Genomic DNA, 16,199 nt, shown 5'->3' with positions numbered 1-16,199 from the left:
CTTACAGCTTCGCCTTGTATAGGTCATTTGGTATTCTGTCTAGTCCCGGAGTACGAGCATGAATGCACAAATTAATAGCAGCCGGAATGAAGGAATTGATCGCAGTCAAAGTCTCATTTAATGATAACGCAAGGATACTCAAATCATCTATAATGCCCTCATCTAGGACTATCACCACCCTCAGAATCAATAATAACGAGCAATCCACGACAGACCCTTCCCCCCATACATTTACAAAGCCCTACTAGAACTCCAGTTTTGAATCCAGTAGTGAAGACAAATTACAATCCCCACCCACCACTCACTCCTTCCTCTCCACAACAAGAGCATAACGTGCCCCTTCGTATTACATCCATAGCCCAAGGAACCTAATGCAGCGCATGTGCCCCTGGACTACCCCGGCAGGCGCCCAGACACAAAGCAAGAGATACCACCTCCGTTTCCCCTCAGGACGGTGCGTCATCTGCCTGAGAGTCCATCCATTCTCCTCTATAGTGAAGTAGTGTGGCTCACTGGTTAGAGGCGGCAGACCCGAGAGCAGAGGACGGCCCGGGACCAGGGTTCGATTCCCGGCACGGCAGGTTTCTGGACCAGGGTCAGCAGACTCGATAATTCTCTCGCCTCGGTGCCCACTCTGATCAGCGATCACACTCGGCAACTCTGGGCATTAGCTTGCCTCATCTTCACTAACGGCCCCACCAGACCGCCGGGGATGCCTGGTCTCACCCTGGAGATACCCATTAAGGGACCATCTCTCAGGGAAGCCAGGAAGGGTTTCGCAGCGGTCGAAGCGCCTTGGGACCCTACGGGTAAGTAGTGCGCTATATAAATGCCTATACATTTACATTTACATTTACATTTACATCTATACCGCCTCCTAGCCGCCCATATTTTCTCCCATTTCTTAGGACAACCTCGACTTTTGTAGATGGCCTATTGAGCCCGTTGGCACCAATCTAGATCTCTCTCCCACTCTTCCACTGTAGGCAAGAGATCACTGCCCCATAACCTCGCGATATTTCTCTTGGTCACCATACTCGCCAAAGCTAACCAAATTTTGTCCCATTTCAGCCAGGTGATGTCACTGGTGACCCCTTAGATATGCCATCTGGCCTCCATCGGAACGTCGCAACTAACCACAAAACAACACACAAAGATACAGTAACAATCATTTGTCAAACGAATACACAAAATATTAAAAGTTGTTTTTATTCACAAACAAATAAATAAAAAAAAGTTTTTCTAAATTTACTAGAGGCCACCCATACTAGATTCTGTTTTATACACTTGCACTGCTCCCTGCGAATATATTGGAAGATTGTAAGTATGGTCTGTATTCTGCTAAAGAACTCTTACCATTGCAGCCGAAGAACTCAGCACAAAAACAAGAATTACTTCTGCTGCTCTATATGATTACAGTAGTATAATGAGTGGGGATATTTCAATCAGACTGGCTATGGAGGATTTTGCCTTAAGGGACTAAAACTGTTAGAGTATGAGCAGTGCCTGTCTGAAAACGGTGTAACCTATGGGTACTAATGGAAAGAAAAGGGAAAGGAAGGGCGAAATTTTTGAAGAAACAAATAATGATCTTAAATCAAAAATTGTTAAACTGATAAAGGCATAATTTCATATGTGGAATGTGCCAAAAATGAGATACTAACTAGGAACATGGTAGAAAGTGTATGGACCAATCCGGCAGTTCCTCTCTTTTGGCATGATAGACTCATTAAGTCTACGATCACTTGTAAATTCCATTTCAGAAATCTATTTAAATGTTTAATATCCATAATAACTGTGCATTAAAAACTGAATATCAACACACCTATTAAGCTTCCCTTGGCAACGTGGAACTCATTTTTGCCTGATGTGATCCAGACACCACTGCTGTTGACACCAAGGAGGCTGGGTGGAGACTGAGGCTGCTGGGACCAGAAGGTCATCCGAAGTTTGTCCGCCACCTTCTCAACAGGAGCCTGAGCCACAGTTGCCACCGTGTGTGTAGCATGCATAATTGTCTGGAACAGACTGTACTGGTCAAACACGACGTAATCTGTAATGCTTACCTGGAAGAAAAATAGTCTATTAACCAATGAGCTATTACAAAGCAAAACAGTCACATCAAAACAAAATCTGGACAGCAAATGAGCTCACATAGAACTCCTCTTATACTACAGCGTGGAGTCAAAGTTCAAATTAAAGTGAATCACATATGGGTGGCATTAGACATCCTGATTTACATATGAAACATGTGGATCCCACAGCCCCTTTTATCAAATTGTAATCATAAACCAATTTCTAGCTCTAAAGAGGTGTCTGCTATTGACCTAAAAATGAGATGTGTTGTGGAGATACAGCACCTCTGTCATGTTATATTTGCTGGCCTGGGCTGTGTGTGATAAACAAGCAGTGGGTCACTCTGCATGAAAGAATCCTTTGAAGAGGTGGCTGCTGCACAGAACGTCCTGGCTGAAAGTTATAGGGCAAAGGTTATTCAAACTGGTCAGATCACATGGCAACTGCAACTGCAGGAATGGCAAATGAGGGTCTTGGTCGGTTTTCCGGGTGAGGTGATGACAGAGGAGAAATGTGGAGAGTGAGCGACCAAGTGAGAGGGCAGTTGTAGAAACTGGAGCTTGGAAATGAAGTGAGAAAAGCTCTGAGAGGTTCTTTAGCAAAACTCCCCCACACCAGATCAGCAGCACCCTATTCAATAAGCCTTGTGACAGAGGAATTGTGCCACATATCTAGGGAAGCAAGTGGATGAGAGGGACACCCTGCAATCACAGCGCCTTAAGTCGGCTACCGGATTCTAGTTGCTTCAGGAAACATCTGGGAGAGAATTTCAGGCCTGGCTACCGACCAGAGCTGGACAAGGCTGAGAAGAGCACGGCCGTGGATGATATTTTGTCTGGATTTATTCCCCTTTGTGAGAGATTGATGACCTCACAAGCCACTTTTACTTATATAGAGCTACGTACGAGCTCTATTCCTTCCTAAACGCACACTCGTCGTGCCTCCTCTACAAGCGCTCTTCTCAGCCTTGTCCTGAAGAAGACCCCAACGCGAGGACACAAGTTACCCTCAACTCCAGGGGTTGAAACGTAGACTACATACAAACCCCAATCACAAGCTCAATGGATAAACAGTGACGAATAACATGTACAATTGAGCTATGTCTATACACAGGAACAGTTGACCTATGTTAGGCTAGAAAGGTTCTACCCCATGTGTAAATGATGTATATATGTCACCATACCTTTTCCCTGTCCTTCCCTCACGGACTCACCATCATCCATCCTACCCCCTTTTTCTTCTTCCCTCACATCAAGAGCAGAGTAAATAACAATTTCACTGCTATCTTTTGGAGCAACTGTGTTGCCATTTAATGCTTTGAAGTTAAATAGCATTTAATGCTTGTCAACCTTGGAATTAAATATGACTAAAGCATTATAAAAATATGAGTGGTGAATGCTTTTGTGCTATTAATTTGTATTAGAATTTGCTACCATGACCACTATTATACTGTACTGCTACCCAGACCCAGGTCTGGTAGTTTTACATGGGTCACCCCATTAAAACTCAACACAATGGCTATGAGGCCAGCATGAAAGTTTGATTTTCTTCCATCCTTTCTTCAGTCCGGCTGGGGAATCAAGCACCTACGATATGTGCCTTGTCAGACTAGAAACTGAATGGGTGGACTCAAGAAAAAGGGTTTACCAAGATATTTGGAATAGGAAATCTAGCATGCCAGATGACCATTTATGTTCAAATCCTACTCTAGGCTCTGGGTTGTTCCAGAAGTAGTGTATGGTTAAGGATGCTTCTCCCATGCAAATGTTTTTAGGCTTTCTGATTTATGCATATCTACCGTGAAAATCCAATGGGCAGCAATTTAAGGCCTCCCCATATCATGGGATGTAGGTGGTGGTTGAGGGGAGCCACTGGCAGGACAATTATTGAAATTTTCTTTATCAGATATCTCGTTAGATTCATCACTTTGCAATAGGCCCTGAGCTAACAAAGGGAGAAACACTTAACACTCATAATGTTACAAGAATTATAGGGGTACTCGAATCATCGCCAGAAAAAATAATAACAGAAGGAATGATAGGGCATATCATGAAAACGGAAAGCGAGGTGGGGTGCATGGATCGAAAGCTTGCAGAACTAGAGAAGAAACTGAGCATGCAGGAAGATAGTTCCAGGTGTTCTCAGCAGTTTGAGGATTGTGCTAGCTTCCTGATACATTTCCCTGACAACAAGGTGGAACTCCATGACACTGAGGTAACAGCTGTAAAGTTAAAAGTCCTGGAACTATCCCAGCCCTCAGTAGTGTGGAGCTATACGAGCTACTGCAGCACTGCCTCATTCTGACATCTCATGGACGAGGAGGAGTCACTGAGCTAACAGCGACAAGACTGTCAACCAGGGGCCTTTAGGGGAAGAATACTAGACTAGGCACAGTGTTAGTGGTACACGGCAATGCTCTACAGATATAGCGTGTAACCCAGGCTTCTCCAACAAGTAGCTTGCGGGTGACCGGTAGCTCTCCAGCTACCCGCCAGTAGCCCTCCTATTTGCAGCCCAGACTACTAAATTAGAAGCTTTTGCATGCTTGCAATAATATATGCATACCAACATTGAAAAGTGTTTATTCAGGACAAAAATAGCTTATGTGTGGGGAAAAGGGTTTCGGTTTTCTAAATATATTGAAAGTTATTTGAGGGATGAATTCTAGGTGTGGGGGAGACTTGTTACTAATAATATTAAATTGGTTCCATTGTTATTACGGCTATGGCTGTGATATATTACCCATGTAAGCACATTTCACATTTACGAAGCATTTTTAAATGAATGCTAGCATCCATGTCTGATGCACTACGGTGATCACTGCTGGCAATCGTGCAAATTGTGACTAATATCGTAATCTAGTCTGATCTGGGTTCAATATTCTAACCTTAATATCATTACTAGCTCGGGGGGCTTTTCTATGAACATAAGTAGTTCTAGTTACTCAAAAGGTTGGAGACCCCTGGTGTAAGCGGAGCAGTGGTGAAGAGGACGAATCTAACAGTGGGGGCCTCCAGAACATACACACTCCTAGACCTGAGGCACAACACACTAGTTACAACAAGAACTTCAAATGATTACAAAAGAAATGTTGCTGCCCTGTGTGACCTCCATGTGGTTTCCAGCCAAATATAGGAGCTGTAAACGAGGAAGGACATGGTGTATCCACCCCCACAGTGTCCAGAGATCCTCCACAATCTAGAGGTCAAGGTTCATGCTGCTCGACTCGAGTGGAGATGCCTGATTGGCTCTTCGATGTTTCCCACTGAGTTGAAACAAAGTAGTACTTAATTCTTGGCATAAGCCGCGCTCTTGTTGCCGAGTTTACTGCATTATTGCTCCACTGAACGTTCAAAGTTCTAATTCTTACACAACATGATGATGTAATTGAAATGACATGGTACAATGTGTCTCTTCCGGCCCTCCCGACCCCTCAATCGGTGTTTGTTTTCTACCAAGAAAGATTACGTTTGAGAATTAGTTGTAAACGTCCCTGCCCCGATGCATAGTGGTATATTTCTGCGCTTAAGGTTCTCTCTACTATTATTTTCTCAATAAAGAGAATTAATCAATCCACCTCATACTCTTAATCAAAGTCTTAACTACTCTAACGTGCTGTAGCTCATGAAGAGAATCGCACCCAAAGCATGGCTAGTCGCTCCCATTCCAAAGCGGCCGCACACCGACACTGGTCGCTTGTGCAAGGCTTTGGCGTCCGGTATACGCGTGAGATGACGGGCAGGAAGTCACTAGGCAGGAGACAGGAAACTTACTTTTTTCTTCCCTCGTGCACTGTGAAGTACATGAGTCCCAGCAACCTGGGCACACCAGACGGTACCGTGGCTTAGTGGGTGTTCCAGGACCCAGCGCTTGAAAGTCCCTGCTCCAAACATCGATCCAAAATATCAACAATAAAGTATGAATAATGAATGTAAGTGTGTAAATGACAAATCTCAGCTGTCCATGCGGACACAGGAACCGAAGTTCGCAAGCGTCTTTATTCATCACTGAAGTTTTATGCATTTACGGCCTCTGTAATGACCCCCGGCCTAAACCAAGATGAGGAGTGCGATATCACAGCATAACAGGCATTTGCAATGCAACAGGTCTTGCATCAGTTAGAGTTAGAGTAATTGCCATTGCAATTACAATCTTGCATAATGTTTTTGTTTGTAGTGCAGTGAATGTATTTGACAGATAAAGATGGTGGCAGGAGGAGTAGGTAGCAGTAGTGGAGTATTTACATATGCATAGCTTTATTGCCATTGGTATAAAATAGTGAAAGTAAAAGCATTGTAATTTTTAACACCAACAGCTCTAACTTTAACAATTGCGAGACCTATTGCATTGCAAATGCTTGTTAGTGAAGGTAGCTAGCAGGACCAGCAAAGCAAGTAAACTGAAATATAACGAGGGGAACTGGAAGTGAGCAGATTCTAGTACTCTTAATGCCACCCTAGCATAACAATTAAGGCTTCGTTTGGTGAAGGCAGAGAACAGGACCGGTATAGTGAGCAGATGCAATATAAAGTGGAGAGGGCAGGCTGGGAGGCAGAATCGAATGAGTTGCGATACCCTTACTGCCATTCAAGTATCATTTTTTATTGGTTTGTTTAAGGAGAATGGAGAGTAGATGCAGACCTTGATATCCGAAGATTATAGTTCGAATTCAATTGCAAGTAGATTTGGCTCTATTTTCTGCTAAATAACCAGCACTGAATAAAAGGTCACATACAAGTATTATGTTATATAAAAAAGCAATGGTGAGCAAGACGACAGGAGAAGGAGCAGAAGAGACGCAACAATCGAGGCATGATGAAAGGACGAGTAACCAGAGATGATTGCCTGCCACCTTGTTTATTAAATAATTGCCTCATTCCGTGACTTCCATCCAGTCTGCAGCCCATTAAATAAACAATGCTGAGGAAGACGACATGGGATGGGGCAGGAGATGCAAGATCGGGGCAAGATGCAAAACTTAAAGAAATATTTATAAATATTTTCTCTCTAACCGGCTGTGAGCGTTGTTTCCTATGGTACTTATATGAGGAGAAACCTCCACGTTCACAGTAGAGCGTGTGAGGAACTGGATGCGGCTTGCAGGATTTTGGATGCACGCAGCATTAGGGGTGGGCGGAAATTGCATAGTCGCGCTACGCAAAGCTCTGCGAAACAGTAAAAAATGTACGTGTGGTGTCAATAAATAACCACGAGAGATAGACTTCATGTAGGTTCTTTAGTTTAATGTAAAGAGAAACGAGCCACCGCACCACTCTCTAGTACAGAGGGTTACCAACTGTCCAGCACAGAACTGGAACCCTACCAGCCCCATGACAACAGAGATGTTCCAGAGGGCGAGGCTAACAAGCACATGTAAATACAACATAATCTCTTTTTTTTTAATAAAAACACATAAAAAACAAGTGAAGAAAATAAAAAAAAACAAAAGGAAAATAAACAAAAAAAAAAAAGAAAATGTTCCACGAAGGAAACATAGAAGGAAAGAACAAAGTTTAACGTAGCTTCCAAGGAAGACGGGTCACACGTGTAGATTTTCTCACAACAAAAGAGTTTAACTCAATAGGAGGAGATACAATTTGAGACCCACACCCAATGGGACTCTTGGTTTGTGGAGCATACAACATGAGACTGTTTGGACAGGACAAGTCGTCACAACTTCCTTTCACCTTGACAATTTTACCAACATTCCACCAATGTCCACCTTTCACCATGACAGCATTACCACACACTTTCTCAACGCAAACAGCTTCACCAAAAGTATCCGAACCTTTCCTGACAGTCCTATAGTTTTTGACAGGCACCAAATCACCAGGTGAAACATCAATTACTTTAGTCGATTTCTTAGAATTATATCTGACAGCCATTTTATCTTGGGCATTCTTGACACGTGTTTCTAACTCAGAGTTGTCATAACGACAAGAAATCTTTTGAGAAACCGTTCTCATCAGCCAACCAGGATAGAGAGTTGAAGTCGGTAACCTTCCCCTGAGGGAAACCAATGGTGCAATTTTAGTGATGGAATGTGGGGTTGTGCGATAAAACCAAATCATTGATCTCACAGCATTTTCCACATCAAAGTTGTTATTCTTTGCCTATTTTATGCACTCCACAACCACACGGTTCATTCTCTCAACTAAACCATTTGTTTGAGGATGTCCCACAAAACTCCTCAAATGCTTCACACTAGACTCCGACAGAAAATCACGCATTTCAAAATTGACAAATTGAACACCATTATCCGAAACTAGGGATTCAGGAAACCCTTCCCTCATGAAAATTTCTCTAAGAAAGAGAATGGCACAGTTAGCAGTGGGGTTAGCACAAAACTTTACCTCAGGCCATTTGCTATGAAATTCCATTAGCACAAAAGCAAAACGAAGGTGATTGGGAAGAAAGTTGAAGGGTCCCACTAGGTCAATACCGACCTTTAACCAAGGTTTAGAGGGAAAAGGAATGGGTTGTAGGGGGAGAACAGCAACCTTAAAACCCTTTTCTGCGCTGGCACACACACAACACTCCTTGACTCTGAGGAAATATAAATTTTATGGTCAAGTTATGTTCCCTAGCGCGTACCCCACCGACTCCATGTACCAGCTTAAAGTGCATGTAACTTCCCTCCTGTGCCAGCTATGAAGACGCAAATACATTTGCGTCCAACGTTAACTTGTCCTCTTTCAGACCCACCCTGAATGGGTTAAATAGTCCGTTCCTAAGTATGCTATGCCAACGTCTTTTTGTAGTGTACTCTACATGTTTTTCCTGCTCTGACAGAGTAGGCCCTGAATTTCTGCCATCGAGCCTCTTTTTCTGGCTTCTGACTATGACAGCGTCAAGCCCAGGCTGCATCTGTACCCGTGAACTCTGACTTACTCCCAGCGCGGCCCCTCGCGCTCAGCTCAGCCTGCTTTCTGCCAAGACTGACTATAACCTTCGAGTTATCTGTCCGCTCCTCGAAAATGCATTCCTGCCTACCAGCTTCAGTAAACATCCTCCCCAGCTGCAGAGCCAAAGGGCCGACCTGTCTCAGTGCAAGTAATTCATAGCCTCTGTTACCATGCTTCCATGGAAGGCCCCGTGCCCCCTACGCTTCTCATGCAGACACTTAGGCGCTTATACACGTATCCACAGTTAGCATAGAATAGCTTCTGCCCTAGAGACTTTTCCGCCCAGATAATATGGTTCCTAAACATCAGATATCAGATATGATAGAAGTACAAGTTGATCTGACATGCCAGACTTCTGTCTCTTTCCGTCAGTGTAAATGTCAAGTCCCCTGCACCCCTCCAAGCACACGTCATGCAGCTGCGCGCGCATCCAAGCTTCCGATTTCTGCTGACATTGCCACATTTCTGCTTGATGCCACCCACCCGCGTCACCTATCAGTGACGTTTTCTAGCATACACCTCCAGTTCACGCCTAGTTCACGCCTCTTGATTACGTACTAGTACCACGTGTATACTGTTATCTTGTCTTCTCTCAGCTGTTACGCCTCCTGCACTATTACTTATGATGTGAATTAAGTATATAAGCTATGTATTGTTAATAAACTGCAGCGCGCTCATCTATCCCTTCTGACACCCCTGTGGTGTTCAGAATCCGATATCTTGGTCACGACCATTCCTTTTTGAGGAATAAAACCCTTAGAAACTCTAACACCACGGACTCTGGTTTTTTCTTTCCGATCTGAGTTATTATTGATTAAGTACTTACCTGCATAGAAATTAAGAGAGTAAATTAATTATTTACGTCATTTTGGCGCCCGAACAGGGACCCCTCCCCCACCTCACGCGCCGGTTGGCGCATTGCAAGCTCTGTCCCCTGCCATCAGTTAGACGGAATCTACGCGTACTGGCAGGATTTCCTGCATCTCCCTCTGGCCCACGGAGGTGACGAAGACTGCGATCAGTGCCCAGACGAGGCGGTGAGGAGTGCGGAGGATCCCGACCAGAGCCTAGCCGAAAGAAGCAAGGTCCGAGGTGTCAAGAGGCCCACCAGGTTTTCCGAAGTTTTCCGAAGTTTTCCGAAGTTCCCCGAAGTCGAGCCGAGTCGAGTCCAGTCCAATCGAGTTTTCCGAGGCCTTCAGTTTCCGTGCTTCCCGGTGAGTACCATTGCTGGGACGTATCTAGACGGGTTTGGGTACACAAGTCCGGTCTGCACTGTTTTTAGGCAGTGTATCTGTACTGTTTAGCAGTATAACTAGTATTCTGAATTTCTGCACTGTTACACCAGTGTATCTGTACTGTTGAGCAGTACATCTAGTATAGGGGGTAGTCATCTATGTCTCAAAAATGTCTTTTCATGTGATTAATGTCGTGGTATGAATGTGACCGTTTAATGTGCATTTTTGTGTTTCTTGTATAAGGTAGCTGTAACCAGTATTAAGTAGTAAGGATCGAGTATTCAGTAATAAGTAAACAAAATGCCGTTTTTCAACAAGTTAAAGCAGATAGGAACTAGGAAAGGGATACTGGAGGAAGAAATTCCTATTCCCCCTAGGGACACTCCAGGTAACTTTATGTATCATAAACATGGCATAGACGCCATATTATATCTAGATTTATGGGCCGATTATACCAAACACCTAGACGAAAGACACAGATGGCCTGTTACCGGAACATGGGATGCCGAGTGCATCATGAAGGTAGAAGAAGCATTATGGAAAAAGAAAGCTAGACAATCACAGAAAGACGCCATAGAATTTTGGCGTAAGGAATCACATAAGCGTGCTGAGAAAGCACTCCGTAGAGAAGACAGACTTAAAGAATCAGAAAAGGCCCAAGAAAACGAATTAGTTATTGAAGGGATCCGAGTAAAAACAGAACAAATAGACCGTGCCCGAAATAATCTTGTAAACGGTATGTATCTTGCGGCCGAGGGCACACCTGAGGCCCTATCAGAAATACCGAAAAACTTACCGCCACCATTAGTTCCAACTAAAGTAATGCATAAGACTACTAAAGACATATTCCTAAATTCTTATCTAGAGGATGTAGCACCAGCTTACACCAATTTGCCTGTTCGTGCCCTGCCTACTGACAGGGACGGGGGTGGCACTACGCCCCCAGATCATGTTCCGCCAGCTCCGCCACTTCCCATACCGAAAACTGACCTACCGAAACCACATCTACCTGATCCTACCAAACGACAAATTCAAGTTCAGGTACAGACTCCACAGGGAGACAATGCCCAAGCATCCGCTTCAGGAGGTGCGACCGCGGGTCTACGGACCCCGCCATTAACACACAGATTCAATCTCAGGGATATGCAGAGTCCTCTCACGTTCAGGTCACCCCGACTTGACGCATTTAAAGAAAACCTTTCCGTTTGCAGATATGATCCAGTACCCGGTAAAAACGATCTAATGATATTGGCATCACTACGGTTAAGATCTGCTACTGATATCTTGCTATGCTATGTAGGAATGAAGGGCCGTCTAGATAGAATATATGAGTTTGTTCAGACAGGGAAAGACCCTGACAGTATCAAGGATGCCATGGAGAAACAGAAAGTTGACATTCAAGCACAAATACTACGATTTTTTATAAATTGCCTAATAAGAGAACGAGACAGGCCCGGAACAGATCAAAGTGAATTAGATGCACTAAACAAGTGGGGTCAAAATATAGCCGAAGGAAAACATGACAAGGGGGCTTGCATAGCCAGTATGTACAAGAAAATCAGAAAAGCAGTAATAACAGCACACCAGAAAGAAAAAGCTTCCTCCGAGGAGGAAGAAGAACCTGAAGAACCAGAACGAGCTACAGATACTATAGCGTATGTAGGTAAGGGAACTTACCTTAGGAAAGGCATCCGTCCAGAAAACAAGAGAGTTTTTCTCTCTGCTTTAACAAACCCGAATTCTTCTGAACACCAGTTCCAGGAGACTGATAAAAGGCTTCGAGACCGAATGGGGTACCATGTACTCAATTCTATGGATGAACAGGAACTAGCCCGGTCAGCCGTGTTATGGGCCGAAAACCCAGACATATATCATGATGATACGTTAGCGCAGACATTCTTGAACCTCTCCCCAGACGAGCAGAAATTAGCAGGTGTATACATGATTCAGCACCTCCTCATCAAGTATAGAAACCAACATTCTGATCCAGGTCCCTTACACGAAACATTAGAAGCACTACTCATGGATAGATGGAGAGGTTTCAGTACCAAGTTAATACAAATAATTCTAGAACAACGACATAAATATAACACTTTCATAAGTTCTGAATATGTTCCCGCTCCGCCCCCAGAAAGGAAAACGTATCACATACAATGCCTGAGTGGCATTGAAAGCCAGAACCCCTTACGAGAAATACACCCAGTTATGGGTGCGGACCATGCCTTGAAACGTGTATATGTGCACACGCCATTGACTAAGTTAGAGCTGTTAGAAATGAAGAAACTAGTTCCGTGCCATGATAAAGACCCTGCAGGTTTTCACAGAGAGCTTAAAGACATGTTACTGATGGGGGATTACACGTATGATGATATTATGAAAATGTTAAAAGTACTGTTGCCCACGGGCATTTACGAGAAATTAAAGGAAAAAGAATGGGAGGTGGGGGACACAAAGATTGCATGGGCAGAAATAGAAGACGAGGAAAGCAAACGAATCCCAGGAGTAGGCCTTGGGGACAAGACTAAAGCATTACCCGGTTTAATAGTACAGGTTTTGCCAAGATTATTGACAACTAGAAAGGAAGATTGGGACGCCATCTCGTCCTGTAAACAGAAACATGATGAAGATACTAGTGACTTCTATTCAAGATTCGAGAAATGTTTCATTATAAATAGTGGCCTACAACCAAGCAGCGAATCATATCCACACCTTTTTGTATCAAAACTAGTCGAGAACTCCCTACCATTAGTTAAAAATAGAGTGTACAAGGTTGAAAGTACTTGGCAGGCAAATACGCCATCCCAGATGTTACAAATGTTACAATATCATCAGAACAGAATTAGAGAAGAACAAGATCAGGAACAGAAACGTATGAAAGACACGAAAATGAAAATGTTAGTAGCTCAGACAGTTCCAGCCGACGGTCAGAGAAAAGGTGGGACCCAGACAAGTCACACTACAGCTCCCGTTAAGGGGACATGTAATTACTGTAAACAGCCAGGTCATTATGTACATGAATGCCCAGTCCTGAAACATAACATAGCAACAGGTAAAACTAAAGAAAGACCGCATCCGCCTAGACAAGATCAGGTTCAGCAACAGACCTCACAAAATGTACAGCCAATGCAGAATACACAGCCTATGCATGCTCCATCTCATACAGCACAGACAGTAGCAGGACCACAGCCCATTGCCGCGACTCAGCAAGTTTCGCAACAGATGTACCAGTATGCCCAATCTGCATATCCAGATTACCCCCGATATACATGAAACAGCCTAGAGAGGGAAGGTGGTTTGCCTCTTATTGAAATTCCTGTAGATCAAGAAGGTCCTTATGTACACAGTCACGTATTGGGAAAAGACAGAAAGTTTTTAATTGACACAGGGGCAAGCCGCACCACTATCAGTCATAATGAAGTCCCAGGGGCACCCCTCTCAGGCTCACAGAACGTTTCCCTTGGTTTTTCAGGACAGCCTATTGTAAATGAAGTATCGGAACCAGTACCATTGGCTGTGGGTCCATTATCACGAGTTACAGATTTATTACTTACGAACTCATGCCCAGAAAATCTGTTAGGAATTAAAACACTGAAGGCTCTAGGAGCTATAATATGCTGTTCCCCGGAGGGAGTTAGACTCTTTCTACGGGATTTCAAGGGTCATTATGTTTTACGAGATTTTGATGTCAGATTGAAAAATGTACCAGATCACCTATGGGCAAAAGGCCCAGCTGACGTAGGTTGTATGCATATCACTCCATACCGTGTTACACTCAAGACAGGAGTTGTTCTACCCAGAATCAGACAATACAAGTTACCACCCGATGCTGTAGTGGCTTTACTGAAAATCATTGAAGAGCTTATTGCCCAAGGAGTGGTCGTAGAGACCGACTCCAATATCTGTAATTCACCTATCATTCCGATTCTTAAACGCACAGACCCCAATGCACCGCCAATATATCGGCTGGTGATTGATCTTCGAGAATTAAACAAATGCATTGTACCACAGTACCCTGTGGTCCCCGATATCTCTTCCCTATTGACTGCTATTGATTCAGAAGCAACGTTCTTTACTGTAATCGATCTCAAGAACGCTTTCTTTAGTGTACCTATTGATCCGGAGAGCCAATATCTCTTCGGATTCAGTTTAAATGGACGAAGTTTCAAATTTTCCCGCGCACCTCAAGGATTCACAGAAAGCCCCAGCATCTATAGTCAAGCACTGAAAAGACAACTAGATTGTATTCAAATGCCAGTTAACACCGCTTTACTGCAATACGTCGATGATCTACTGATCACCGCACGAAGTGAGCCCGAATGTGAACAAGCATCATTGACAGTTTTACATTTCCTGGCAGACAGGGGACACAAGGTGTCTCCTTCGAAGCTACAATTCTGTGTTCAGCAAGTTGTGTACTTGGGTCACTTGCTGTCCAAAGTGGGGAGACAGCTCACTCCCGATCGCATTCAGTTAATTGTAAATATGCCACGACCACAGACACAAAAGGAAGTGCGGGCCTTCATAGGCCTCACCTCGTACTGCAGACAATGGATTCCTCAATATGCATTTCTAGCTAAACCACTCATCCAGTTAACGACGCAGGAGGCAGCAACTTCGACTGTCCTCCCTTGGACTCAGGAACATACACAAGCCTTTGAGGAATTAAAGAAAGCATTATGCCAAGCACCAGTTTTAGCGACACCATGTTACAGCAAACCGTTTACACTTTTTGTTACAGAACGTGATGGTACAGCATTGTCTGTCCTCACTCAAGATCAAGCAGGTTCACATAAGCCTTGCGCTTATTTTTCAAGTACATTGGATTCAGTAGCCCAGGCACTCCCTGCGTGCTTAAAGTCAGTAGCAGCAACAGCGCTAGCAATCAGACAGAGCGATTCAATTGTTTTAGGTCATCAGTTAACAGTACAAGTTCCACACTCTGTAGAGGTTCTTTTAAACAGAACTCAGACTCAACACTTGACCATAGCACGACTGACAGGTTACGAATTGACACTATTCCAGCCACACATAGAAATCAGACGCTGCAGTATCCTGAACCCAGCAACACTGTTACCTACCATTATGACAGATCCAGCCCCGCATGATTGCATAGAGATCATTAATGCAGTAACAAAGCCCCGACGAGACTTAACAGATGTTCCATTGACAAATCCAGACCTGACACTTTATGTGGATGGTTCATGTATGAGAACAAGTACAGGAGAATTAGTGGCCGCGTATGCAGTGACCACTGAAACTGAAGTTAAAGAAACACATCGTATTGATACACTGTCTGCTCAAGCGGCAGAGCTCATCGCTCTGACCCGAGCCTGTATTCTAGCCAAGAACAGAAATGTCAACATATACACTGATTCTCGTTATGCGTTCGGAGTTGTACACGACTTCGGCATGCTATGGCAAGAACGAGGTTTTCTGACCTCTCATGGTGCCAAGATCCAACATGGTCCCCTCATTCAAGCACTGTTAGAAGCAATACATCTGCCTTCAGGAATATCCGTCATGAAGTGTAAAGCACATACTAAAGTCACAGATTCTGTTTCCCAGGGTAACGACCTGGCAGATCAGACAGCAAAACATACAGCACTGACTCACACTCAGACAACTGATACAACAAAGACAACAGAACCGACAAATTGCATGACAGTCAGGGATCCCACACTAGATGTTATCGATATTCAGACACATGCTACTCCAGAAGAAATAAAGAAATGGATTGAACTAGGAGGGATCCAGACAGATCAAGGTTGGATGACGAAGGGAAAGTCTACATGGTTTCTCCCTGACTCTATGGTTCAAGTCATGATTAATACAGCACATAGCCCAGCACACCTAGGAGAGAAAGCGATGTTAGACAGTTTACAAAATCTCTGGAACAATAAACACTTACGAGCAGCAGCGAAACAGAAAGTGCGTACTTGCATGATCTGTTGTCAGTTCAATCCAGGTAAAAGCGTCCCTGTAG

General features: G+C 43.9%; 1 protein-coding gene across 2 annotated transcripts in view; it reads right to left on the bottom strand.

The window, feature by feature from the left end:
* The window catches only part of TECPR2 (tectonin beta-propeller repeat containing 2), a 626,110-nt gene that overhangs the window by 232,086 nt on the left and 377,825 nt on the right, over positions 1–16,199 (bottom strand). For both annotated transcript variants that reach the window (XM_086937834.1, XM_086937835.1), the window contains exon 15: positions 1,826–2,066. In XM_086937834.1, the coding sequence (XP_086793960.1) occupies positions 1,826–2,066 (241 nt within the window). The remainder of the gene's footprint in view (positions 1–1,825; positions 2,067–16,199) is intronic.

This window comes from Lissotriton vulgaris, chromosome 9, assembly GCF_964263255.1.
Source record: "Lissotriton vulgaris chromosome 9, aLisVul1.2, whole genome shotgun sequence".
Lineage (NCBI taxonomy): Eukaryota > Metazoa > Chordata > Amphibia > Caudata > Salamandridae > Lissotriton > Lissotriton vulgaris.
The sequence above is the reverse complement of the archived record's forward strand: the minus strand, read 5'-3'. Positions and strand labels throughout refer to the sequence as shown.